The sequence below is a fragment of the Heterodontus francisci genome, chromosome 4 (assembly GCF_036365525.1).
Source record: "Heterodontus francisci isolate sHetFra1 chromosome 4, sHetFra1.hap1, whole genome shotgun sequence".
Classification (NCBI taxonomy): domain Eukaryota; kingdom Metazoa; phylum Chordata; class Chondrichthyes; order Heterodontiformes; family Heterodontidae; genus Heterodontus; species Heterodontus francisci.
In genome coordinates, this window is record NC_090374.1 from 125,948,704 (window position 1) to 125,976,199 (window position 27,496).

General features: G+C 41.9%; 1 protein-coding gene across 9 annotated transcripts in view; it reads right to left on the reverse strand.

Annotated features, from left to right (window-relative positions):
- The window catches only part of sema4d (sema domain, immunoglobulin domain (Ig), transmembrane domain (TM) and short cytoplasmic domain, (semaphorin) 4D), a 254,692-nt gene that overhangs the window by 100,793 nt on the left and 126,403 nt on the right, over positions 1 to 27,496 (reverse strand). For all 9 annotated transcript variants that reach the window (XM_068030134.1, XM_068030133.1, XM_068030132.1 and 6 more), the window contains one exon: positions 6,838 to 6,983. In XM_068030134.1, the coding sequence (XP_067886235.1) occupies positions 6,838 to 6,983 (146 nt within the window). The remainder of the gene's footprint in view (positions 1 to 6,837; positions 6,984 to 27,496) is intronic.

Below are 27,496 nucleotides of genomic sequence, written 5' to 3' on the forward strand. Positions count from 1 at the left end.
AAGGTACTTAAAATTCATGAGTGGTCTAGATAGGAAGGCCCTATTCCCCTTGGTTGAGTGGTCCATAAGCAGGGGAATAGATTTAGGGTAAGAGATAAGAGTTTTAGAGGGGATTCGAGGGAGAATTCTGTCAGTCATTCAGAGGGTGGTAGGGATCTGGAACTCACTGCCTGAAAGGCTGGTAGAGACAGAAACCCTCATAACATTTCTACAGTAGTTGAATATACACTTAAAATGCCATAATCTACAAGAGCCATAAAGGGGGATCAGGCTGGATGGTGACTTTTTTGGCCAGCATAGACACGATGGGCTGAATGGTCTCCTTCCATGTTGTAAATGTCTATGATTCTATCACTTGCATTCATAAAGCACCTTTCATGACCACCAGAAATCTCAAAGTGCTTTACAGCCAATGAAGTACTTTTGAAATGTAGTCACTGTTGTAATGTTGGAAACATGGCAGCCAACTTGTGCACAGCAAACTCCCACAAATAGCAATGTGATAATGATCAGGTAATCTGTTTTTTTTTTGTGATGCTAAATTAGGGATAAATATCCAGGATACCGGGGATAACTCCCTTGCTCTTCTTCAAAGTAGCGCCGTGGGATCTTTTACATCCATCTGAGAAGGCAGACGAGGCCTTTGTTTAACATTTCATTCAAAAGATGGCACCTCTGACAGTACAGCACTCCATTGGCGTGTCAGCCTTGAGTGTGTACTCAAGTTCCAGGGTGTGTAAGATCATTAACACTGAACTTTCTTAAGACCTATTAAAAAGGAATGATACTGGACGGACCACCCGGCATCGACCTAGACACCGGAAACGACAATGGCAAACCCAGCCCTATCAACCCTGCAAAGTCCCCCTGACTAATATCTGGGGCCTTGTGCCAAAGTTGGGAGAGCTGTCCCACAGACTAGTCAAGCAACAGCCTGACATAGTTATACTCACGGAATCATAGCTAACAGACAATGTCCCAGACTCTGCCATCACCATCCCCGGGTATGTCCTGTCCCACCAGCAGGACAGACCCAGCAGAGGTGGCAGCACAGTGGTATAAAGTCAGGAGAGAGTTGCCCTGGGAGTCCTCAACATCGACTCTGGACCCCATGAAGTCTCATGGCATCAGATCAAACATGGACAAGGAAACCTCCTGCGGATTACCACCTACCGCCCTCCCTCAGCTGATGAGTCAGTACTCCTCCATGTTGAACACCACTTGGAGGAAGCACTGAGGGTGGCAAGGGCACAGAATGTATTCTGGGTGGGGGACTTCAATGTCCATCACCAAGAGTGGCTCGGTAGCACCACTACTGACAGAACTGGCCAAGTCCTAAAGGACATATCTGCTAGACTGGGTATGCGGCAGGTGGTGAGGGAACCAACAAGAGGGGAAAACATACTTGACTTCGTCTTCACCAAACTGCCTGCCGCAGATGCAACTGTCCATGACAGTATTCATAGGAGTGACCACCGCACAGTCCTTGTGGAGACGAAGTCTCGCCTTCACATTGAGGATACCCTCCATCGTGTTGTGTGGCACTACCACCGTGCTAAATGGGATAGATTCCGAACAGATCTAGCAATGCAAAAGTGGGCATCCATGAGGTGCTGTGGGCCATCAGCAGCAGCAGAATTGTACTCAACCACAATCTGTAACCTCATGGCCCGGCATGTCCCCCACTCTACCATTACCATCAAGCCAGGATACCAACCCTGGTTCAATGAAGAGTGCAGGAGGGCATGCCAGGAGCAGCACCAGGCATACCTCAAAATGAGGTGTCAACCTTGTTAAGGTAAAACACAGGACTATCTGCGTACCAAACTGCATAAGCAGCATGCGATAGACAGAGCTAAACGATCCCATAACCAATGGATCAGATCTAAGCTCTGCAGTCCTGCCACATCCAGCCGTGAATGGTGGTGGACAATTAAACAACTAACTGGAGGAGGTGGCTCCACAAATATCCCCATCCTCAATGATGGGGGAGCCCAGCACATCAGTGCGAAAGATAAGGCTGAAGCATTTGCAACAATCTTCAGCCAGAAGTGCCGAGTTGATGATCCATCTCGGCCTCCTCCTGAAGTCCCCAGCATCACAGATGCCAGACTTCAGCCAATTCGATTCACTCTGCGTGATATCAAGAAACGACTGAAGGCACTGGATACTGCAAAGGCTATGGGCCCTGACAATATTCCAGCAATAGTACTGAAGACCTGTGCTCCAGAACTTGCTGCACCCCTAGCCAAGCTGTTCCAGTACAGCTACAACACTGGCATCTACCCTGCAATGTGGACAATTGCCCACGTATGTCCTGTATACAAAAAGCAGGACAAGTCCAACCCGGCCAATTACTGTCCCATCAGCCTACTCTCAATCATCAGTAAAGTGATGGAAGGTGTCATCAACAGTGCCATCAAGCGGCACTTGCTTAGCAATAACCTGCTCAGTGACGCTCAGTTTGGGTTCCACCAGGGCCACTCATCTGCTGACCTCATTACAGCCTTGGTTCAAACATGGACAAAAGAACTGAACTCAAGAGGTGAGGTGAGAGTAACTGCCCTTGACATCAAGGCAGCATTTGACCGAGTATGGCATCAAGGAGCCCTAGCAAAACTGAGGTCAATGGGAATCAGGGGAAATACCCTCCGCTGGTTGGAGTCATACCTAGCGCAAAAGAAGATGGTTGTGGGTTTTGGAAGTCAATCATCTGAGCTCCAGGACATCACTACAGGAGTTCCTCAGGGTCGTGTCCTCGGCCCAACCATTTTCAGCTGCTTCATCAATGACCTTCCTTCAATCATAAGGTCAGAAGTGGGGATGTTCGCTGATGATTGCACAATGTTCAGCACCATTCGCGACTCCTCAGATACTGAAGCAGTCCATGTAGAAATGCAGCAAGACCTGGACAATATCCAGGCTTGGGCTGATAAGTGGCAAGTAACATTCACGCCACACAAGTGCCATGCAACGACCATCTCCAACAAGAGAGAATCTAACCATCTCCCCTTGACATTCAATGGCATTACCATCACTGAATCCCCCACTATCAACATCCTAGGGGCCACCATTGACCAGAAACTGAACTGGAGTAGCTACATAAATACCGTGGCTACAAGAGCAGGTCAGAGGCTCGAAAACATGAGGGGAGTAACTCACCTCCTGACTCCCCAATCCCTGTTCACCATCTACAAGGCACAAGTAAGGAGTGTGATGGAATACTCTCCACTTGCCTGGATGGGTGCAGCTCCAACAACATTCAAGAAGCTCGACACTATCCAGGACAAAGCAGCCCGCTTGATTGGTACCCCATCTACAAACATTCACTCCCTCCATCACCAACGCACAGTGGCAGCAGTGTGTACCATCTACAAGATGCACTGCAGCAATGCACCAAGGCTCCTTAGACAGCACCTTCCAAACCCACGACCTCTACCAACTAGAAGGACAAGGGCAGCAAATACATGGGAACACCACCACCTGCAAGTTCCCCTCCAAGTCACACACCATCCTGACTTGGAACTACATTGCCGTTCCTTCACTGTCGCTGGGTCAAAATTCTGAAACTCCCTTCCTAACCGCACTGTGGGTATACCTACCCCACATGGACTGCAGTGGTTCAAGAAGGCAGCTCACCACCACCTTCTCAAGGGCAATTAGGGATGGGCAATAAATGCTGGCCTGGCCAGCAACGCCCACATCCCATGAATGAATAAAAAAAACCTCTTTTGAAGTATAGTGAGGTAGGAAAATTTAGAAATAGGGCACAATATAAATTGATGTCAAGGTAGAAGGATCATGGGAGAGCATGTCAGGCTTTAAAACACTTGCAGCTACTTGCAGAAACTTCAAATTGCTTGTGTAAGCTACAGAGCAGATGTGCTGGAGACTCTCTGAGATAAGAGATTGCAGGACGTAGCAGCTCCAAGTAAGAGGAAGCAGAACAATGGTGAATACAGAGAACCTTACATGATCATGTTCAGGCTAATACAGTTTACCTGGAATGTACGTTATCAGTCAAGAAAAGCATGCACAGGGCATGACCACGACGAAGATGAGCATGATTGGGCACTGGCAAGAACTAATTAGATAAGTGCCAGGATAAAGGAGACCCTCCCGATCAAGCCCGCATGGTGAAGAACCAGAGACCAGAATACGAGAGACAGAAAGAGAATGAAGCCTGAAGACCGAATACCAAAGCGGCACGAGCCTGCTCTTCCATCCAGACTTAATACGGGTAATATAGCCCGTGTTAAGCTGTAAATCGCTGCCAGAGTTTATTGCTGTAATGTGCCTGAAAGTTAATATATTTGTTCTGATTTTGCCTCAGTGAAATAGTTTCCCAACTGAACTTAGTTGCCACATACATTCCTGCACCAGTAAAGGGGACAAACCTCACAAAATTACAGGTGGAACTTGAACCCACAACCTCTGACTCAGAGGTAATTGTTCTACCAATTGAGTCACAGCTGATAGCAATAATTGAAAATACATAGACCAATAATGAATGCAGATGCTAACCAGTAAAAAAGTTGAAATTCAGTATTACAAATATGAGAATCTAAAACAATTTGCAAAGGAAACTACATTAAAATTGGGATAATAGGCTAGACGTAGCACCTTAGGGAGTGACCTTTTAAAACTATTAAGGGGTTTGACGGGTAGGCACGGAGAGAATGCTTTCACTTGCGGGGAAATCCAAAGCTAGGGATCATAAATATAAGACAGACACTACTAAATCCAATAGGGAATTTAGGAGAAACTTCTTTACCCAGAGAGTAATTAGAATGTGGACTTGCTACCACAACGAGTAGCTGAGGTGAATGGTAGAGCTGCATATAAGAGGGAACTAGACAAGTACATGAGGCAGAAAGGAATAGAAAGATATAGCGATAGGGTTAGATGAAGTAAAGTGACAGCTCACGTGGTGCATAATCACTGGCAGAGACCAGTTGGACAGAGTGGCTGTTTCTGTGCTGTAAATTCTATGTAATATTAGGCACCTCCATGTATGTACTCCCCAGAAGAACTCACTAACTATTAAAGTTATCAGATTGAAAGTAGAAAAGTTACCAGACCCACAATGCATGCCAAAATGGAAGGAGGCTGCAGAGAAGAAAAGAGAGCACAAACCATAATTTTACAAAAATGTTTGAGAGCAGAAATTGTGTCAGACAACTGAAGAGTGGTGAATAACACACCCTTGTTCGAAAAAAGGGAAAGTTATACAAGAAATATTAGGCCAATACTCTTAACTCCATTGTGGGTAAACTCCTAAATCCATAATATGAGATTTTATTAATTAATGATTGAAAACAATGGACCAATTGGGAACAGCCAGTGTGGATGTGTAGAAGAATAAAAGCAAAAGCTTCCGGTTGCTTGCCATTTCAACACTCCCCCTGCTCTTATGCTCACATCTCTGTCCTGGGATTGCTGCAGTGTTCCAGTGAACATCAACGCAAGCTCGAGGAACAGCATCTCATCTACCGATTAGGCACACTACAGCCTGCCGGACTGAACATTGAGTTCAATAATTTCAGAGCATGACAGCCCCCCATTTTACTTTCATTTTTAGTTATTTTTTCTTCCTTTTTTTTACATTTTTTACAATCTTTTTTTGCATTTATTTCATTTCATCTTAGTTTGTTCAGTTTGCTTACCCACTGTTTTTTTCAGGTTGTTTTTCTTCAGGTTTGCACTTGCTGCTGTTCAATATTCAGTGTATTCACACCTAATCTGTACTAATGCTTTGTCTTTCAACACACCATTAACATATTGTTTGCCTTTTCTCCGTGACCTTTTGGTCAGCTATGTGGCCTGGTCCAATCTGCACCTTCTCCTTTGTTATCTCTTGCCCCACCCCCACCTCACTTGTTTATAACCTGTGACTTTTCTAATATTTGTCAGTTCCGAAGAAGGGTCACTGACCCGAAACGTTAACTCTGCTTCTCTTTCCACAGATGCTGCCAGGCCTGCTGAGTGATTCCAGCATTTCTTGTGTTGGATGTGTAGAAGGCTATGCTGGATTAGTTTAATTGTTTTTTTTGAAGTAAATTGCAGCATGCACAGCAATGTATACTGCATACATACAGACATTTGCTGAGGTGCCACAAAAGAGATTTGCTATGAAAATTATGACATATGGCATTAAAGGAAATTAAGCCACATGGACAGAAGGCCGATTGGAGGACAGAAATCAAAGAATGAGGTTAAATGCGTGTTTTTAGGTCTGGCACAATGTGGACGGTGGTGTTCCCATCAGAGTCTGTGCTGGGACCTTACTTGTATTCTATTCATATTAATGATTTGGGCATAGGCGGAAGAGGAGTATCCAAGTTGCCTGACGAAACAAAATTAAAGTCTGGCAAACCATGAAGAATGCAGATCTTGCAGGACAACATCAACCAGTTAGCAAAGATTGGTGACAGATACAATTCAATACATAAGAATGTGAAATCATACATTCTGGGAAAAAGAACAGTGGAAGTAGTATATGCAAACAGTAATTCTCAATGGAATAAGAGATCTAGGGATGGAACTACATAGATCTTTAAAAGTGGGAGCGTATGTAGAACAGTCACATGAGTAATCACCAGATAGTCATTAGGAGCATACTTTTTATTGCTCTCTGAACAAGTTTATAAAGCTGACAATCAATAACAAAACTGACTGGATGATGTACCCGAACACTACTGAGTTGCATGGAATTGTACACACGTCAATACATTAAGAGAGAAGAAACATTTGGGAGCTGGGAGAGGATGGGCAGGTATATGTATCAGCAGATATAATGGCTTTTTGAATATCAAAAAAATATTTTTAAAAAGTTACCTCATGTTTTTTACATGAAATGTCAGTCATTTTCACAGCAAAAATGGCTTCCAGGGCACCTACATACAGTACCCCTCTATCTTCATTCAGCAACAGCGTTGAATAGTTTGATACTCCAGTTTCAGAAAACTTGGCCAAAGATACTTCTGTAAATGATAATGAAAATAAAAGTTATTAGCAATCTTAAGAAAAAAGGCGGCTTTAAAATTAACATCGAGCACCATGTTTGAATCGACCGGAGAACCAGGTGATACTGTGGATTAGTACACCAACCTTTGGCATCTGGGGCATGGGTTCAAATGTGATCCAGTCCAGAATGATTGGTTAACAGTCTCTTTCCTTTGTCATCTGTACATGAAATAAACTTGGCCAGTCTCAGCCTGGTTCCTGTCCATAGTTCATCTTACATTAAAAGAGGGCATAAGGATGGCTAGTGTGGAAATGGAAGCCTTCAGACTGGTGTAGTATAAAATAGTTTTCTAAGAGTGGGATTAATATTTATTCTGCAGCTGACTGTGCTATACTTGATCTGAGGAATTGTTCTATCCCCTAGCACCAACAACCCTTAATCATATCTGCAATATATTTTAAGCAAATTATTAAAGTTAATTGAGTTTTAAATAAAAAAGAATTTTTATACGTTGAAGCGCCCTTTCAGTTATAACCATCCATTACAGGCTGCTGCTCCTTTCAAGCTGGAGGGCTTCTGATTGGCCCTCCAGCTTCGAAAGCCCACCCACTGCCCTTAATTCGATAGGGAACCTGTCTCCAAGCCAATTTAGGGGGTGCCCCTGTGAAAACCCCAAAGGGTGACTTTTCCCCCACCACCCCCAACTCCTGTTCCCTGCCCCCCGAAGTGAAAATTCAGTATACTATGGATTCACTGAGAACTAGTTCCTGATGTGCTGCAATGCTGAAGGTGATGTTTAAATGGGATTGATGGCAAATAGAGTCACTCTCATCTTTACACCCAAGGAACTAATAGTTTCAGACCTATCAAATTTCTAGACCAGAATCTTTGAGGACCTGACTTCTTGTTCTTCGTGCAATCCATTAAAAAAGTTAAATTCCAGTTAAATGATGAAATTGTTTGTGGCAGGCAGTTTAAAGACTTCTACTCCACTCTGGATAATCGAACAGTTATTAATTATCTTCTTCATTTCCAAATGAGTAAAGATGTTAGCGTATCTGATATTGTGGGTGCAATCAAATTCTGATGAGGTCATGTCAACTGCATCAAGAATAACTTCATAATCAATTTTATGATCTAACACCTACATATAAAAATTGCATTCGCTGGTTCTAAACAATTTCTCGGTAATCCTCAATTCATTCATTTGCAGCCCAAATGAGAACGACCTCACCAACCTCGTTGTACGAGACTGCACCTACACACTGACCTAGTTCTACAGCACAGCATCTACACACCCACCTCAATGTAGAGTGCTGCACCTACAGATGGCACTAAAGATGCTAGGTCTGACTTTAATTCTGTGCAAGTGGATAGGTTTTGAATGGGTTAAAATTGGGCCTATAATTTATTCATGGTATAAAGTAAGTACTTCAGGTTCAGAAATTGTACATTGCAACCATGTGAAAATGCTGTCTACAGTATAGTGTACTTGTACCAGGCTGGTTGATAGGCCAGAGGTGGAAGGAGAGGGAAAAATCATATGTGACATTACCACTTACAAATTAGGAGCTCATTCTTTGCCAACGATGCAACTTCAGAATGATTTCTTTCGAATATTTCATTATGGGGAAGCAGGCTTATTCCAATTTGATTTGCTCTTTTAGAACTGCAGTGATGTTGGAGATTTTGGAGTGTCTTTTTTGGACCTTCAATTCAGATGCTTGTGTTTTTTTTTACAATTTTAAATAGGAACAAAGAAACGTATTGAGGCCATTCAGTTCCTCGAGTCTGTTCTGCAATTCAATTAGATCATGGCTGATCTGTATCTCAACTATACATATCTGCTTTCGTTGCATAACCATTAATACCCTTGGCTTAACAAAAAAAGGAATCAATCAATATCCGTTTTGAAATTTTCATTTGGCCTTGCCTCAACAATCGTGTGTGTGTGTGTACGGGGGGGGGGGAAAGAGGGTGGTAGAAGTGTACCACATTTCCACTGCCCTTTGTGTGAAGAAATGTTTCTTATCACCCCTAAACAGCCTAGTTCTAATGTTAAGGTCATGCTCCTTTATTCTGGGCTTGGCCACCGAATAGTTTCTCTTTACCCTATTGACTCCTTTAGTTATCTTAAAACCCCTCAGTTAGATTACCTCTTAATCTCTATCCTCAAGGGAATATAAATCTAGTCTATGCAACCCATCTTCCTGATTAAAGTCCAGGTATCATTCTGGTGAACCTAAGCTCCAAGGGAAATATATCCTTCCTGAGGTGTGATGCCCTGAACTGAATGCCACACTCTAAACGGAGGATAACTAGAGTTTATATAACTGTAACATATAGCTATTTTGCATTCCAGCCCAACATAAAAGCCAATGCTCTATTGACCTTTTTAATTATTTTTGGATGGTCACTAGTGATTTCTGCACCCCTAAATCTTTCAGCTCCTCCAGAGCTTCCAGCTTCTCACCATTTATAAAATACTCCGATCTATCTTTCTTGGGTCCAAGGTGGATGATCTCACATTTCCCCACATTGAACCCCATGCAACAGTTACTGTATAGCAACAGATCTTGCATGCAGTTCCCATTTGTTGTAGATTTGTGGCAATTTCTAACTCATCTCATCCACTAAAATTCTAAATAAAGTGCAGATCACAGTGCAGACTGTCAAACTACTCATCAGTAGCACTTCCCTTTATAAAAATTACTCTAGCGTTCAGCTACAAACCCCTATCTATGCAATTTCCTCAAGGTCTACAACCCTCAGAGAAATCAGTGCTCCTCCAATTTTTCTACTCATTCATTCATGGGATGTGGGTGTCACTGGGAAGGCCAGCATTTGTTGTCCATCCCTAATTGCCCTCGAGAAGGTGGTAGTGAGCTGCCTTCTTGAACTGCTGCAATCCATCTGGTGCGGGTGCACCCACAGTGCTGTATGAGAGGGAGTTTCAGGATTTTGATTCAGCGACAGCGAAGGAAAGGCAAAATACTTCCAAGTCAGGATGGTGTATGGGTTGGAGGGGAACTTGCAGGTGGTGGTGTTCCCATGCGTCTGCTGTCCTTGCCCTTCCAGGTGGTAGAGGTCATGGGTTTGGAAGGTGCCATCGAATGAGGCATGGAGAGTTGCTGCAGTGCATCGTGTATATGGTACACACTGCTGCCACTGTGTGTCGGTGGTGCAGGGAGTGAATGTTTAAGGTGGCGGATGGGGTGCCGATCAAGCAGGCTGCTTTCTAACCTCTTGAGCATCCCCGATTTTAATTGCTTCAACAATGGGACAGTTAACTATATTAAAATTGCTATATAAATGAAAGTTGTTATTGTTTAAATTTCACCTTTTTAAAAATCTGACCGATAGACTTGAATTGTATCATGTCTGTCAGTAAAGTCCCCAAACACAACAAACCTTTGAAGTGAAGTCACTATTACCATAGAAACCCGCTATATATGCCTACATAACAAAAATTAAAAATGATGTTTTAAACATTTTGTAAACTAAAGTAACAATTTCAGTAAGCTGATTTTACAATTTTTAAACAGTTGTTTTAAAAGATTATATTGTGAGAACACATAAAAATACTAGATTTCTTGCTGCCAAAATGCATATTCATGAGTTCAAAAAACTGACAACCATACTAGCCTATTGGAAGAACCGTTAAATATTGAAGGTCAAAGATATTTAGCAGTGGTGGACCAGAGAATCTGTATCATGGACAGTAGAGCAGATTGGCTACAGGCTCATCTCTCCTGTGTGGAACATAGATGCAAGAAGCCAATTAAAACAAGTCAGCCACATGCTGTAGCGAGTAGCATACAGTGAGATGTGACCTAGGTCTGGCTACCTTTAGTGGAAGGCAGGTCGTCATTACAAGTCCTGACTGCAGTATGATGATTCAGTTTGCCGTGTTCCCAAATTCACTCCTCGACATAGAAGGACGGATTCAGAGAATGCAGTCACAGAATTCACAACTCTGGCATTCTGGCCACGAGTCTTCCCAGATATTGGGAGAAAAGATCCATTCAGGCCAGTAATGTAGAAACCTATTTACTGGCCTGTACAAGTAGGCTGACCTCCACCTTACTAATGACCAGGACATAATGCACCAACAAGTGGCACCAACAATTAGCATTTACTTCTGCACTGGCAGGGAGCAAGATCACCTCCAGAGGCACAAAGACGATGGGCCGAATGGCCTCCTTCTGTGCCATAAATCTTTCCAGTTTTCATGTTTAAAAAAATCATATCACAAGGGATGTGATCATATATATTACAAGACAGCCTCAGGACAAAAAAACAAAATACAAAAGGAAGTGGATAGTTGTTATTTCAGCTGCATTTTCAATGGGGGCAGCACCAAAACTATGAGGGAGCATGAACAGTTAATAGATTATTCCATATAATAGAAGCAAGTCTCAAAATTGAATACAAATCAGTAGTGGCACTGAACAGCTGGGCACCTCGAGAAGAGATTTATGACAGAAAAAAGGCAGTTACAAGGAAAGAAAGACCTGGCTGCACCAGTAACTTCCATCTAAATGAAAAGGAGAAAAGAAAACCTATTTAAATTGTCTATAACTAGGAACTCGTGATGCTTTACTTTCAAAAGTAACAATTTAATCATTTAAAAAAAAAAGAATGCCCCAATCTCTATGGAAACAACAGGAGAGCACTAACTTGATTTAACTGTGACATTGCAGAAAAAAAATCTCTCCTCAGCGAAAGAATCCTGTACCAGGCACAGATTTTTGCTTTTTGTTCTCATCTGATTGAAATACCAAGTTTTGTATGTGCTCTTTCTGCCACAGCTGTGTTTCTTTTAACAATGTAAATGGTTGCTTTAATTTGTTGCCTAGCAGCATTTAGACACGTTCACAGAAACACACACTGGCTTTATGCAGAATGCCTCCAGGTCAGAGGAAAGGACAAGGAGAAAGTTCAGGCTAAAATCATAGTCCAAGCCCTGTGTGATATAACTGTCCAAGGAGTAGCAATATAGAAGATTTTTTTTCCCAGCTGTGTGCATTCTTAAATTTAAAAACCTATTTAAAGCAATATACATTTTCCCCAAAAAAGCACCATGATCAACAACTTATATTTATAAAGTGCCTTTAATGCAATAAAACGTCCACAAGGCACTTTACAGAAGCATTACAAAACTAAGTATGACACAGAGCCACAAAAGGAGATATCAGGTCAGATGACCACAAGCTTACTCAAAGAGGTAGGTTTTAAGGAGCTCCTTAAAAGAGGAAAGCGAGGTGGAGAGGCAGAGAGGTGTAGGGAGGGTCTTCCAGAGCTTGGCACCGAGGCAAAACTAAGGCATGGTCACTAATGGTGGAGGGATTAAAGTCAGGGATGCACAAGAGGCCAGAGTTAGAGGAGCGCAGATATCTTGGAGGGTTGTCAGACTGGAGGAGATTACAGAGATAGGGAGGGTTGAGGCGATGGAGGGATTTGAAAACAAGGATGAGAATTTGAAAATCAAGGTGTTGTTTGACTGGGGGCCATTATAGGTCAGCGAGCAAAGGGGTGGTAGGGTAACGGGACACAGGAAGCAGAGTTTTGGATGACCTCAAGTGCACGGAGAGTAGAATATGGGAGACCAGCCAGGAGTGCGTTGGAAAAGTCAAAGGTGTTGGGGGGGGGGGGGGGGGGGGGCAAAGTCAGTTTATTTTTTATTTATTTATTTATTTAGAGATACAGCACTGAAACAGGCCCTTCAGCCCACCGAGTCTATGCCGACCAACAACCACCCATTTATACTAATCCTACATTAATCCCATATTCCCTACCACATCCCCACCATTCTCCTACCACCTACCTACACGAGAGGCAATTTACAATGGCCAATTTACCTATCAACCTGCAAGTCTTTGGCTGTGGGAGGAAACCGGAGCACCCGGCCGCAACCCACGCAGTCACAGGGAGAACTTGCAAACTCCGCACAGGCAGTACCCAGAACTGAACTTGAGTCGCTGGAGCTGTGAGGCTGCGGTGCTAACCACTGCGCCACTGTGCTGCCATAGTTGATGTTAGAGATGGAAATGGGTGGTCTTAGTGATGGAACGAATATGAGGTCAGAAGCTCATCTCGAGTTCAAATATGACACCAAGGTTGTGAACAGGCTGGCTAGGCTGGCTTAATCTCAGACTGTTCCCAGGAATAGGGATGGAGTTGGTAGCTAGAGAACATAGGAACATAACAGCAGGAGTAAGTCATTCAGCCCATCGAGCCTGCTCTGCCATTCAACACATTCATGGCTGATCATTCACTTCAATGCATTTTTCCCGCACTATCCGCATATCCCCTTATGTCATTGGTATTTAGAAATCTGTCAATCTCTACTTTTAAATATACTCAATGACGAAGCTTCCACAGCCGTCTGGGGTAGAGAATTCCAAAGATTCACAACCCTCTGAATAAAAGGAATTTCTCCTCATCTCTGTCCTAAGTGGCTTCCCTCTTATTTTGAAATTGTGTCCCCCAGTTCTAGACTTCCTAACCGGGGGAAACATCTTACCTACATCTACTCTGTCTATCCCTTTAAGTATTTTGTAGGTTTCAATGAGATCACCTCTCATTCTTCGAAACTCTAGAGAATACAGGCCCAGTTTCCCCAAACTCTCATGAGACAGTCCTACCATCTCAGGAACAAGTCTGGTGAACCTTCGTTGCACTCCCTCTACGGCAAAAATATCCTTCCTAAGGTAAGAGGACCAAAACTGCAGACAGTACTCCAGGTGCAGTCTAACCAAGGTTCTATACAATTGAAGCAATTAAGAAGGCTAATGGTATGTTAGTCTTTAGCGCAAGAGGATTTGAGTACAGGAGTAGTACTCCTGTACTCAAATCCTCTTGCGCTAAAGACTAACATACCATTAGCCTTCTTAATTGCTTGCTACACCTGCATGTCAGCTTTCAGTGATTTATTGACAAGGACACCCAGGTCCCTTTGTACATCTCCACTTTCTAATCTCTTACCATTTAAGAAATACCGTGCACATCTATTCCTCCTACCAAAGTGGATAACCTCACATTTTTCCACATTATATTCCCATCTGCCACATTCGTTCCCACTAAGTCTGTCCAAATCCCCTTTAAACCGCTTTGCATCTTCCTCACAGCACACATTCCCACCTAGTTTTGTGTCATCCGTGAACTTGGCAATATTACATTTGGTCCCCACATCCAAATTATTGATATATATTGTGAACAGCTGGGGTCCAAGTACTGATCCCTGCAGTACTCCACTAGTCACAATCTGCCAATGCGAGAATGACCCATTTATTCCTACGCTCTGTTTTCTGCCTGTTAACCAATCCCTCCTATCCCATGTGCTTTAATTTTACTAATCAACCTCCTGTGAGGTACCTTTATCAAAAGCCGTCTGGAAATCCAAGTATACTACATCCACCGACTCCCCTTTATCAATTCTGTTAGTAACATCCTTAGAAATCTCCAACAAGTTCATCAAACATGATTTCCCATTTATAAATCCATGTTGACTATGCCCTATCAGAACATTATTATCCAAGTGTCCATTTATCACCTCCTTTAGAAACAATTCTAGCATTTTCTCGACTACTGATGTATGGCTAGCAGGTCTGTAATTCCCTGTTTTCTCTCTCCCTCCCTTCTTTAATAGTGGGGTGATACTTGCTACCTTCCAATCTGCAGGAACCTTTCCAGAATCTATAGAATTTTGGAAGATGATCATCAATGCATCCACTATGTCCATAGATACTTCTTTCAACACTCTGACTTGTCGAATATCAGCTCCCGAGGACTTATCAACCTTCAGCCCCATTAATTTCTCCAATACAACCTTCTTACTAACACTAATTTCCTTCAATTCCTCATTCTCCCTAGTCCCTTGGATCTATAATTCTGGAAGATTTCTGAAATCTTCCTCAGTGAAGACAGACACAAAGTAATCATTTAGCTTCTCTGCCAATTCTCTATTCCCCAATATAAATTCTCCTGATTCTGCCTGTAATGGACCCACATTTGTCTTTGCAAAATGTTTCCTTTTTATGTATCTATAGAAGCTTTTACAGTCCATTTTTATGTTTTTTGCTAGTTTACATTCATATTCTGTGCTCCCTTTCTTGGTCCTCCTTTGCTGTATTCTAAAATTCTCCCAATCCTCAGGTTTACTACTATTTCTGGTAACTTTATAAGCCTTTTCTTTTAATCTTATACAATCCTTAACTTCCTTCGTTAGCCACGGGTAACTGATTTTTCCTTTTGGGTTTTTGTGCCTTGAAGGAAGGTAGAGTTGCTGTAAACCATGCAATAATTCTTTGAAGACTATCCACTGCCTATGTCCTGTCATACCTTTACATGTATTTTCCCAAAATCCACTTCAGTTAATTTGCCCCTCATATCTTCATCATTTCATTTGTTCAAATTTAACACCCTGGCTTCAGATTGAACTACCTCACTTTCAAACATAATGTAAAATTCTATCATATTATGGTCACTCATCCCTAAAGGTTCTTTTACAACAAGGTTATTAATTAGCCCTTTCTCATTACATAAAACTAGATCTAAAATAGCCGGTTCAACATACTGCTCTAAAAAAAAATCCTTAACACTCCAGAAACTCGTCCTCCACAGCATTTGTGCTCATTACGTTTACCCAGTCTATATTCAGATTGAAGACAGACACAAAGTGATCATAATTATCCATGCTACATGCTTCCCTAATCTCCTGATTAATACCATGCCTCACATTACCAATACTGTTTGGTGGCCTATAAACAACTGCTAACAATGTTTGCTGCCCCTTGCTGTTTTTTAGCTCCACCCAAACAGATTCCACATTTTGTTCTTCTGATCTGAGATCCTCCCTTACTAATGTACTGGTCCCATCCCTTATCAGTGCAACACCACCTCCTTTTCCTTTTTGCCTGTCCTTCCTAAATGTCGAATATCCTAATATTCAGTTCCCAGTCTTGGTCTCCCTGTAGCCACGTTTCCATAATGGCAATTAGATTATACCCACTTACCTCTATGTGCTTTTAAATCATCTGCCTTGTTATGATTTCTGCGTGCATTCAGGTAGAGTGTCCTGAACCTGCTTTTTTTTTTACATTATTCTGCATTCTAAGCCTTTGTTTCGCCTGCCTTCTAATGTCATGTGCTACTTTTTTTTTTAAACTTCCTGTTCCCAGCTTTATTTCCTCCAATTTGAGCTACCCCTCAGGTTCCCACCCCCCTGACAAGCTAGTTTAAATCCTTGTTACAACCAGGTGAGAAAGGTGTCGAGAGGTTCCTTTCAGCCTTCACCTGGTCTTGCTGTAACCGGATTTTATTTTTTAACACACTGTGTTAAATCCCTTGTTGAATCCTTGTTCACCTCTTTCCAATTATAAGGTAAAGAAATGAGTACAAACAGGCTTTCTTAGGTTTAAAGAAGAAAAGTGAAATTTATTAAAACTAAAACTTAAACTCTAATTCTGTTAAAGCCTACGGATACACGCTGCGCCCCACGCTAGCATGCATATGTGATACGCACATGCAAATAGACACAAAAAAGAGAAGAAAAACAAAGTGGAGAGGGTTGTGGCAATATCTGAAGACTTTCTCGCTACTGTGCTTCGAGCTCACTGTAGAACTTTTGTAGGTAGTTCTTTCTTGTAGCTAATTACTGCTTTTCGTTGGGGCCCAGTATTCTTCTTAAACCTTGTTCACTATAGAAGACTTTTCTCTCTTGGGGTTCCTGCGTCTTCAATGGATTCCAAAGCTGGTGAGAAAGAGATGAGAGCAGACAGGAGAGAGATGTTCTCAATCCAGGAACCAGGAGCTGTGTTGTAATTCTCTATGGCCAATTTAAAACTCTCAGTTCAAAACTCTGCAACAGCCAGTTCGTCATGTGACTAAACTGGTCCAATTATGTCTTCTGTGAATTGGGAGCAGGGCCTGGTTCCTTTGTTCCATCACTGTCTGCTAGTAGGCAAAAATGGCTTTCCGGCTAGGGGACTGGCAATTCCTTGTAATAGGCCCTCTTTTCTTCCCAGCAACAATTGGAAGTTTAATGTCCATGTGGCAAAATTAATGTGCCTCATTCTTGGCAGGTGGGGGTCTGCATGACACCCTCCCCAACAGCACTAGCAAATCTCCCCGCAAGGATATTAGTCCCGGTCCTCTTAAGGTGTAGGCCGTCCATTTTGTACAGGTTCCACCTGCCCCAGAACCAGTCCCAATGCATCAGAAATCTGATCCCTGCCCTCTTACAGCAATTCTCCAGCCATGTGTTCAATCGATTCCTCTGCTCACTAGCACGTGGCACTAGGAGTAATCCTGAGATTACTGCTCAAGGTTCTGCTTTTTAATTTCCTTCTCAACTCCCTAAAATCTGCTTTCGGGACCTCATCCCTCTTCCTACCTATGTCATTGGTACCAATGTGGACCACGACCTCTGGCTTTTCACCTTCCCCCAGAAGGATATCCTGCAGCCTCTCCGTGACATCCTTGACCCTGGCACCAGGGAGGCAACACACCATCCTGGAGTCACGTTTACTGCTGCAGAAATGCCTTTCTGATCCCCTGAACTACTGAATCCCCTATCACTATTGCTCTTCCATTCTTCTTCTTCTTCCCCTCCTGTGCAGCTGAGCCACCCGTGGTGCCACGGACTTTGCTCTGGCTGTACTCCCCTGAGGAACCATCGCTCCCACCAGTATCCAAAATGGAAAACTGATTAGCAAGCAGGATCGACTCAGGGGACTGAGAGCAGAAAGTGCCAGAAATACTCAGTAGTTCTGGCAGCATCTGTGGATGTTCTGATGAAGGGTCGCAGATCTGAAATGTTAACTCTGTTTTCTCTCCACAGATGCTGCCAGACCTGCTGAGTATTTCTTGCACTTTCTGTTCCCATTTCAAAGTTCCAGCAACCGCAGTATTTTGCTCTTATTTTAGACTTGGGGACTCCTGCACTGCCTGCCTGGTTCTCTTAGACTGCCTGGCGATCACCCATTCCCTCTCTGCCTGCATGCCCCTAACCTGCGGTGTGACCAGCTCCCTAAACAGGCTATCCACCTAGTCCTCCACCTCACGGATGCAGAACAATGACTCCAGCCGCCGTCTGAGTTCTGAAACCCGGAGTTCAAGCTTGTGCAGCCGGTGACACTTCCTGCAGATGTGTTCGTCTAGGACACATGGTGCCTCCACGACTTCCCACATACCGCAGGATGTGCATTCCATTTGGCCGAGCTGACCTGCCATGCTATAACTTTAAAAACTATTTATTACAATTAGAATAAGTAGAATAACTTGCCAGTTACCCACCAATCAGCTTCTTCTCCTGTACGGGCTTTAGAGTGGGGACCGAAAAAAATGGCTTCAGTCTTCCCAATATTTAATTGGAGGAAATTTCTGCCCATCCAGTACTGGATGTCAGATAAGAAGTCTGATAATTTAACAGTGATCATGAACCCTATACTACAAATACAGATCATGCTTTTAATCTTCTCAGGTATTCTTACATTTTAAATCAAAAAGGGTAGTTTACGTATTGGTAAAGATTCATGTCAACACCTAAAACAGATTATGGTTATTGTCTCATTGCTGTTGAGAGGGCTTGCTGTCTGCAAATTGGCTGCTGGGTTTCCTACATGAAAACAGTGACCGTAATTCAAAGAAGTATTTCATTGATGTAAAGTGCTTTGGGACATCTTGAAGTTGTGAAAGGTGCTATATAAATGTAATTCTTTTAGACCTTTACAGTAGTTGATTTTATGTTAGGCTCTTCAGTAATTTGGATCACAACTTTTCCTGTATTTATTGCTAAAACTGGCTACTTTAACCCAATGCAAACTGTACAGCAACAGCTTGCATCTTCACAGCACCTTTAATATAGCTAAACATCCCACGACCAAAATTTGGTGGGGATCTGGAACTCACTGCCTGAAAGGGAAAAATGCTTATTGCATTTTAAAAAAATACTTGGATATGCACTTGAAGTGCTATAACCTACAAGGCTACAGACCAACAGCTGAAGAGTGGGATTAGGCTGGATAACTCTTTTCCGGCCAGCACAAACATGATGGGCCAAATAGCCTCCTTCGGTGTCGTAAATTTCCTGTTTTTATGTTTCTACCAGTTCAGACACCAAGCAGGAACGGAGAAAAAGCTAACGGAAGTAATCAAAGGCATGTTTGAGAAGGCATGTTTTGAGGGTTCTTCTGAAGGTGGGAAAAGATACAGCACGGCAGAGGATCTTAGAAAGGAAATTCCAGGATGCAGGGCTGTGATCACAGATGGCTCTGATGGAGTGGAGGGAGGGGCATGGAAAAAATGCACAGCAGTCCAAACTCTCAAGATTGGAGGGTTCAAGCTGGAACATAGAGTAGGGTGGCACAAGGCCATGAAGGGTTTTATAAAATGAGGAAATTAAACTTTTACTGGGCAATGGATGAATAGATGTACAAGTTAGGATGCAAGTGGCAGAGATAAAGATGAGTGAGAGGTTGTGTAGGATGAAACTCAGGAAGCCAGCTTGGCTGGGGTGGGGGGGGGGGGGGGTGGTGTGGAGGGGCAGTAGGGGGGCAGGGAGGTGTTTGACAGCACATTCAAAATGGCAATCTTGGTTTTGGATTTGGCATGGGTTTGAAGCTCAGTTCACCAAAGATCCACACTTTCAGATTCAGGCTGAGTTAACAGACATGGGGGATGTGGAATGAGAGGTTCGGGTGTATCTGATGAGAACCAAACTGTGTGGTTGCAGTCTTGCTGGTATTCAGTTTCAGGAAGTTGTGGCTCAACTACCATGGCATCCAGTCAGCAAGAGATTAAAGCAATAGTTGTGGAGTTGAGAGCGGTAGCAAATTAAAGATGCTATCATTGATACACATGGGGAAGCTGACCTTATGCTTATGGATAAAATGTTTCAGGAGCAGTGTATGTATAAAGAAATTGCAGGGCGTGAGAGTTGAACCCTTGGAGGTAACTGTGCGGGTGCAAAAGCTGCAAGGATCATAGCCATTGAAAGCAATGTGCTGGCAACATTGAAAAGTAAAGGAACGCAATCATAGAAGTGCAGTGAAATGGGCGTGGATCACCAAGGAGAGGCAATAGAAAAGAATGAAGTGATCAACTATGTCGAAGACCGCAAGGGAGTCGGGGAGGCATAAGGCACCACAGTAGCAATGTAGCAATTACACAGGATACCCTTTACGACTAACCAAGGTGGTTTTGTGCTGTTAAATGAATAAAATCCAAATCCTGCAGATTCAAACACAAATTGGTGGGCACACAATCGGGAGGTGATAATCCATTCAAGATCCTTGGAAAAAAAGTGTGTGCGGGGGGTGGAGGTGGGGGTAACAAATTAGACAGCAGTTCAGAGGACAAAGTGGGTGAGCTTTTTAAGAAGGGGAGTAACAAAAGTTTTGAATGCGAGGGGAAAAAGTGCTTAAATCATACATCCATGAACAGAGGGTATACAATTTAGCTTGTCAGAATAAAAGGAGTTGGTTTTAGGGATGTGAATGCGGAGAGCCACCTCATAGATTATTCTTTTCTGTGATCCGAACAATAGAAGACAACTGTAAAACCAATAATATTTAAAGAATGAAGAATGGAGACACTTCCATTTTTATAGCAACTTGTTATTCTTTTGGAAAAAAAAAATGTATATTCACATCATATACAATGAATCAATTGGAAGTGAAATTCTGTTATTTCACATTTTCTGGCTAAGATTCTGTTTTGGGGGATGGGGAGACACACACACACACACAAAGAATGCAAAACAGAGGGGCAGAGGAACAGCAAAGCATGACAGACAAAGTGAAGGACATTCAGACAGAACATTCCACTTTAGTACCAAGAAATATTGCGTGAGTGGTTTGTTGCTTGCTCAGACAGATGCATCTCTGACCATTTGATTTTTTTGCAATTTTTTTCTACAACTGTCTCTAAAAATCTTGAAGGGTCTGGACAGACTAGATAGGGAGCAACTGTTCCAATTAGTAGAAGGATCCAAAACCAGAGGACACCAATTTAAGGCGATTGGCAAAAATAGCAATGGTGACATGAAGAACCTTTTTGCGTAGCGAGTGGTTAGGATCTGGTATGCACGGCCTGAGAGCATGGTGGAGGCAGGTTCAAGCATGGCTTTCAAAACAGAATTGGACAATTATCTTCAGAAAAAATTTGCAGGGCTACAGGGAAAAGTCAGGGGAGTGGGACTAGATGAGTTGCTCTTGCAGAGAGCTGGTATGAATAGGACAGGTCAAATGACCTCCTTCTGTGCTGTAACCATTCTAATGATTCCATTCTAAAGAATCTTTAAAAACATTATAAAAAACAATTGTTTGTAACATACAAAAGGAAGATGCTGCAGAACTCAAATCAATTCATCCACATGTTTAATGGTTGATGATTACACTAAACTTGTGCATGAAGTTCTCCCTCCTTCACTCTTGGATACTTGGCTGTGCCTTGAAGTTTGAAACAAGTTCATCAGCAATCTACGATCAGTAAACTGTACCGGAGCTCTCAGAGCTACAACCAACAATCAGATTACAACCTAATTTAGTTATCAAAAGGAAGACTTTAAAGGCAGACTGTGAGAATTATTCAAACTATGCACCACTCGCTTAACAGAAAAGTAAACACTGCTAATTACCTCCAAAGGAGTGAAATGACTTTAAGCATACTTCTAATGCACAAAGTCCCTGTTTAGGATATTTTAATCCATTTTTTTTTTACATTAACATTATCTCCTTAGTACTTCTAATCAGGACCTTCAATGAAGCCAGAAAGACAAGCTATATTCTGCCCCTCAGCAACATCATTCAAAACCACAATGCCAATTTCCACATCTACGCTGATGAGACCCAGCTCTATCTCACCACCATCTCTCACAACTCCTTAACTGTCTCTAAATTGTCACTCTCCTTTTCTGACATCCAGTACTGGGTGAGCAGAGATTTCCTCCAATTAAATATTGGAAAGACCGAAGCCATTGTTTCTGATTCCCACCGCAAACTCTGTTCCCTGGCCACTGACTCCATCCCTCTCCCTGACAACTGTCTAAGGCTGAACCAAACAATTCACAACCTTAGTGCAATTCTAGACCCTGAGATGAGCTTCCGACCACTAACTCCGTGCTTTCACTAAAATCATCTATTTCCACCTCTGTGATATCAGCCTCCACTCACCTGTTGCTCTTATCCATGCTTTTGGTACCTCCAGGCTCGACTATTCCAACGCGCTCCTCGGTAAACTGTAGGTCATCCAAAACTCTGCTGCCTGTATCTCAACTCATACCAACTCCCGTTCCTTATCAGCCCTGTGCTTGCTGACCAATATTGGCTCCCAGTCAAGCAACATCCTGATTTTAAAATTCTCATCCTTGTTTTCAAATTCTTCCTTGGTCTCACCCCTCCCGATTTATGTAATTGCCTCCTGTCCCTCAACCCTCTGAAATATCTGTGTTCCTCCAATTCTGGCCTCTTGAGCATCCCCAACTTAAATCGGTCCACCACCATTGGTGGCCTTGCCTTCAGCTGCTGGAGGACCCAAGCTCTGGAATTCTCTCCCTAAACCACCTCCGTCTCTCTACCTTGCTTTCCTCCTTTAAGACAATCCTTAAAATCTACCTCTTTGACCAAGTTTTTGGCCATCTGCCCTAATATCTCTATGTGGCTTGGTATCAAATTTTGTTTGACCACACTCCTATGAAGCACCTCGGGACATTTTACTACATTAAGGATACTTACATAAATACAAATTGTTCTTTAATTCATTCAATTCAACCTTTTTTTCCTCAAAAGGCAGTTTATCCCCCCCCCACCCCACACACCCCCGAGCATGTATTAGTCGACTAAGCCATTGTTGCTTAAGAATAAATTGAATTAATGGATAACTTGAATTTAGAGAAGTTGATTGCACCATTTTAATTGCAACATATCAAAGAAAGTAGAGGTTTGTGATTGGTGCTTCCCTCGGTCATTTACTGTCCTGAATCCATGACTTCGAATTTTTTCCATATGAAACTGCACATTTCTGTATTTTCAGTTCAGATGAACTCAAGAGACCTACTAACATAATTACTATTTAAAATTAGTGTGCTTGCCAAGAATTCCCTCTGCAACAGGGCACAAACCTCTCTCATTAAGCTGAATATGGTTTTGTGTACTGATCCAACATACATGTTTCAGATTCTGCCTCATTAAAATGTCATTATTTAGAATTCCTAGAGCTCAGGTCACTGGTTCACACATTTGTAAGGACATTTTGAGCAAACAGAGGAAAAAGAATTTTTGATGTAGCACGTTTACATGGAAATAAACAAAAAAAAGAGTTTATACTTGAGTACAATATTAAATCTTGAGCTTAAGATGGTGGAGAATTTGACAGTGAGTTATACAGGACATTGGTGAGAGCACATCTCAAGTATTGTGTACAGTTTTGGTCTCCTTTCTTTAGAAAGGATATAATTGCATTGGAAGCAGCTCAGAGAAGGTTTACTTGACTGGTCCCTGGGAGAAGCGGGTTGTTACTTTATGAGGAAAGATTGGATGGGTTGGGTCTGTAGTCACTGGCGTTTAGAAGGATGAGAGGTGACCTTATTTAAACATACAAGATCCTGAGGGGACTTGACAGAATGGATGTTGAAAGGAAATTTCCTCTTGTGGGAGAGACTAAAACTAGGAGGCACAGCTTAAAAATAAGGTTCTCCCATTTAAAACAGAGATGAGGAGAAATTTTTTTCTGAGGGTCATGGTCTGTGGAACTCGCTTCCCCGGAGAGTGGTTGAAGCAGGGTCATTGAACGTTTTTAAGGCAGAGGTAGACAGATTCTTGACAAACAAGGGAGTCAAAGGCTTTCGGAGGTAGGCAGGAAAGTGGAGTTGTGTCCACAAACAGATCAGCCATGATCTTATAGAATAGCGGAGCAGGTTTGAGGGGCCGAATAGCCTACTCCTGCTCATAGTTCATATGTTCGTATGTATGGTGAGGCAACTTCAGCACCAGATACCACAACAAAGTCAGTATCAGATGGGAATAAGCAGAGAAAAACTAAAAATTAAAGCATGATAAATTTGAAAAATACGAAAACATTAGCAGGTTAAAAAAAATCAATTAAAATATATGTTGGAAATGTTGCAAATGAAATATGCACAAAATAAATGATCTCATGGTTGAAAAGGAGTTAATGGTTCTATATGTGTAGAAATTCACATATTTAACTGGATTCTAAGCAAAAGGTATAAATATGGTCTTGAAAACCACAAACACTGCAAACTGTGGGTTTTGTACTGCTGCTGTAAACTATTTCTGAAATTTTAAAATGTTCTCATCAGCCATTCATTTACAGCCAGAGTTGAATGGCAGCTTTAGTCCAAAAAATGTGTTGCCGTAACAGGCAGAGGAATAATGTACAATTGATTCTGCACAAAACAAGAGAGAACTAACTGACCACTGAGCAGTACTTAATGCACAAGAAGTGCCAGACACATAGATGGAGCTGTCTAAACGACAGCTCCAGATTTGGTGTTGTAGACCACAAAATACTACACTGCCAACAGCAACATGGGTGCCTCTGTGAATCTGAAGCATCAGTGAACATAAAGGGCAACAGGCAGCCCTTTCAGCAGTATCACATGAGGCCGAAATACATTTACATCAATCCAGTGAGATCACAAACATGAACGTCGCCAGAAATTACTGGAGAGGCAAGACAACTAACTAGTAACAGGAAACACACCGAGACACTAACAGCAAGCAAGACAATGCTGACAGCATGAATTAAGACAGTTTAATAAATAACTTCTTAAATATTTAATTTTGCCTTTTGCCATTGTTTTTTTTAAGAAGGGTGGAGGAAATCAAAATTAAATGATTATGGAATGAAAAGTAAGTTATAAGCAAAATTATTTCCTGTATACTGTAAGTTTAATCAAAATCTTTTAAAACGTATTTTTGATCTTTTCCTGACTGAGCTCTGCTTTATTACAAAAAAGGAAAGCTACAGCATGAAGAGATTATGAAACAGTAACTCATGATTTAAAAGCATTAAAACCATACTGATTTGGCAAGTTACCCAAAATATTAAACAAAAAAAACTTCAGTGACAAAAATAAGCTTGGAAGCACTGAGCTCCATCCCAAAATTGCCAGGTACACCAAACTGAGTGTGAGATATATATACAGGGTACCTCATCAGGGAGTACGACCCAACATGACTGCTGATGTGCAATAGCGATGCCGCTTCCAGTTTTGCCAGATTTTAAATTCAAATATTGGCATGAGCAGTTGGAGACAACACTGCCATTTACCATCAACAAATATTAGTGTAATGAGTAACTATATTAAAAACATTTTTAAACTTAAAAAAAAAAATTCTGCTCTTTGAAAATGCTGAAAGGATACAAACGATTGTTGGATCTATTTAGCTAAAGCATCCTCAATTAAGTCAAAATTATTTTCCCTGTATGACTATGGTACCTGAACTCTCAAAAGTTAAGAGCAGGGTATAGCACTCAGAGGTTTTTCTAACCTTCACCCCTAGAACACTTTTCCCTAATTTTCAAATAAAATTTGATCTTTTTACAAAAACTGAAGAACGTTTCCTCTGCATAAAAAAAATTGCACTCCTATTGGACATATCACCTATTCTATAAGCGATTAATATAAAAAAATGCAGTGGTCTTAACACTGAACCTTGAGGAACACCACTGTCTACCATGCTCCAGTCTGAAAAACAAACATTTACCGCAACTCGTTGTTTTCTGTCGTTAAGCTTTTTTTAAAATCCAAGCTGACACTGACCCTACTATTCCATGAGCCTCAATTTTGTTAACCGGCTTTGATACATCATCAAAAAATTAAATTAGATTAGTCAAACACAAACTGCCTTTTACAAATTCAAACATCTGTTGATTTTTTTACCCCTGATTATTGTTTCTAAAACCTTACCCACCACTGACGTAAAACTGACCAGCCTATAGTTATTAGGAATCTCCTTATACCCTTTCTTGAATAAGGCTGTCACATTTGCAACTCTCCAATTTTCTGGCACCTCCCCCGTATCTAGGGAAATTTGGAAGATTATGGCAAGCCCTTCCACTATCTCCACTCCCACTTCCTTTAGCAACCTGGGATGCAAGCCATCCGGACCAGGTGACTTAGCCACGCAGAGTCAGCCTTTCCAGTACATCCTGCCTATCAATTTTCACCCCATTCATTACCTATACCATCCACTTCTTTAGATATTTTGTCAGCATCCTCTTCTTCAGTAAACACCGACACAAAGTACTCTTTAAGTAGTCTAGCCTTGCCCTGCATAAATAAGCATATAACATTTTTTGTCCCTAATATGCCCCAGCTCGCCTCATTATCTGCTTACTATTTACATGCTGGTAGAAGATTTTTGGGTTACCTTTTATGGTAACTACCATTCTATTCTCATATTCCCTCTCTCTTTGCCAATCTTTTTTCCTCTTCACTTCCTCTCTCAATGTAGTGTATTTGGCCTGGCTGTCGCTTGAAGAACTCACTTGATGTGCATCATACACACTCTTTTTTTTGTTTAATCATATTCTCTATCACCTGGGTCATCCAAGGAGAAATTTCCAAGCGAAAACTACAGACTTGTGAATTCTGAGGTGGTCTTTGGAAAAGATGTGACAAGTTTTGAACATGAGAAAGTTATAGCTAAAGATACTATAGTCTAGTGCGATTAGGATCAGATTTTTTAATTGACCTGCTAATTTTATCTCTGCCAACTGGAGGTGGTGTGGTAAGATAGAGATGTCTCCCAACCTGCCATTTAAAAAAAAATGTCTGGGGAACTCCATGACACAATGGGGTTAGTCACTGGCTTTTCAACTAGGTTCAATTCCAACCAAGACTGATGGATGAAACTCTCCACTGTTATCTGGCTGTAAGGGTTCTACATGATATGGGTTTGGGAGGTCGCAATTCAGTTCCGAGTGAGCATGGGTCTACAGCACAAAACTGTCCCTAATTTTGCACTAACTAGCAACCTCACTCAGATAGGCCATAGGATGACTAGTATCTAACACTAATGGAAAAAAGGTCACACAAGTGCATCAGGAATAATCTTGAGGTTGGGGCTGAAACACATTGTTTGGGCAGAGAAGAGGGAACATTATTCTGCATGTGGATGGGCTATACTAGATTTGGGAATGTTTGATGCCAACTCTACGTGCCTGAAATAGGGAAAAGTATCATTCCCCAGCACTAACATCCCTCACCAGACAAGCACAAAAATTATTAATCTATGAGAGGAAGTTAATCTTTGCCTAAGAATGTAAGGAAAGGCAAAGATGAGAAGAAAAATTATTTGGGCCATTGAAAGCTCATCCCTCTGGTAGTCCTACTCAAGTAAGCCAGTTTCCAACTGTACTCCATTAGTATCGTTGGGTCTACCGCCTGTTGAAAGATTCCACATTTTCAAAATCATTTTTTTAAACTTATCTTTAAAAATAGTAACTGCAAGTTATAGAACTGTTACTATACTGCCCAAGACAGCAGTTGAACATTTA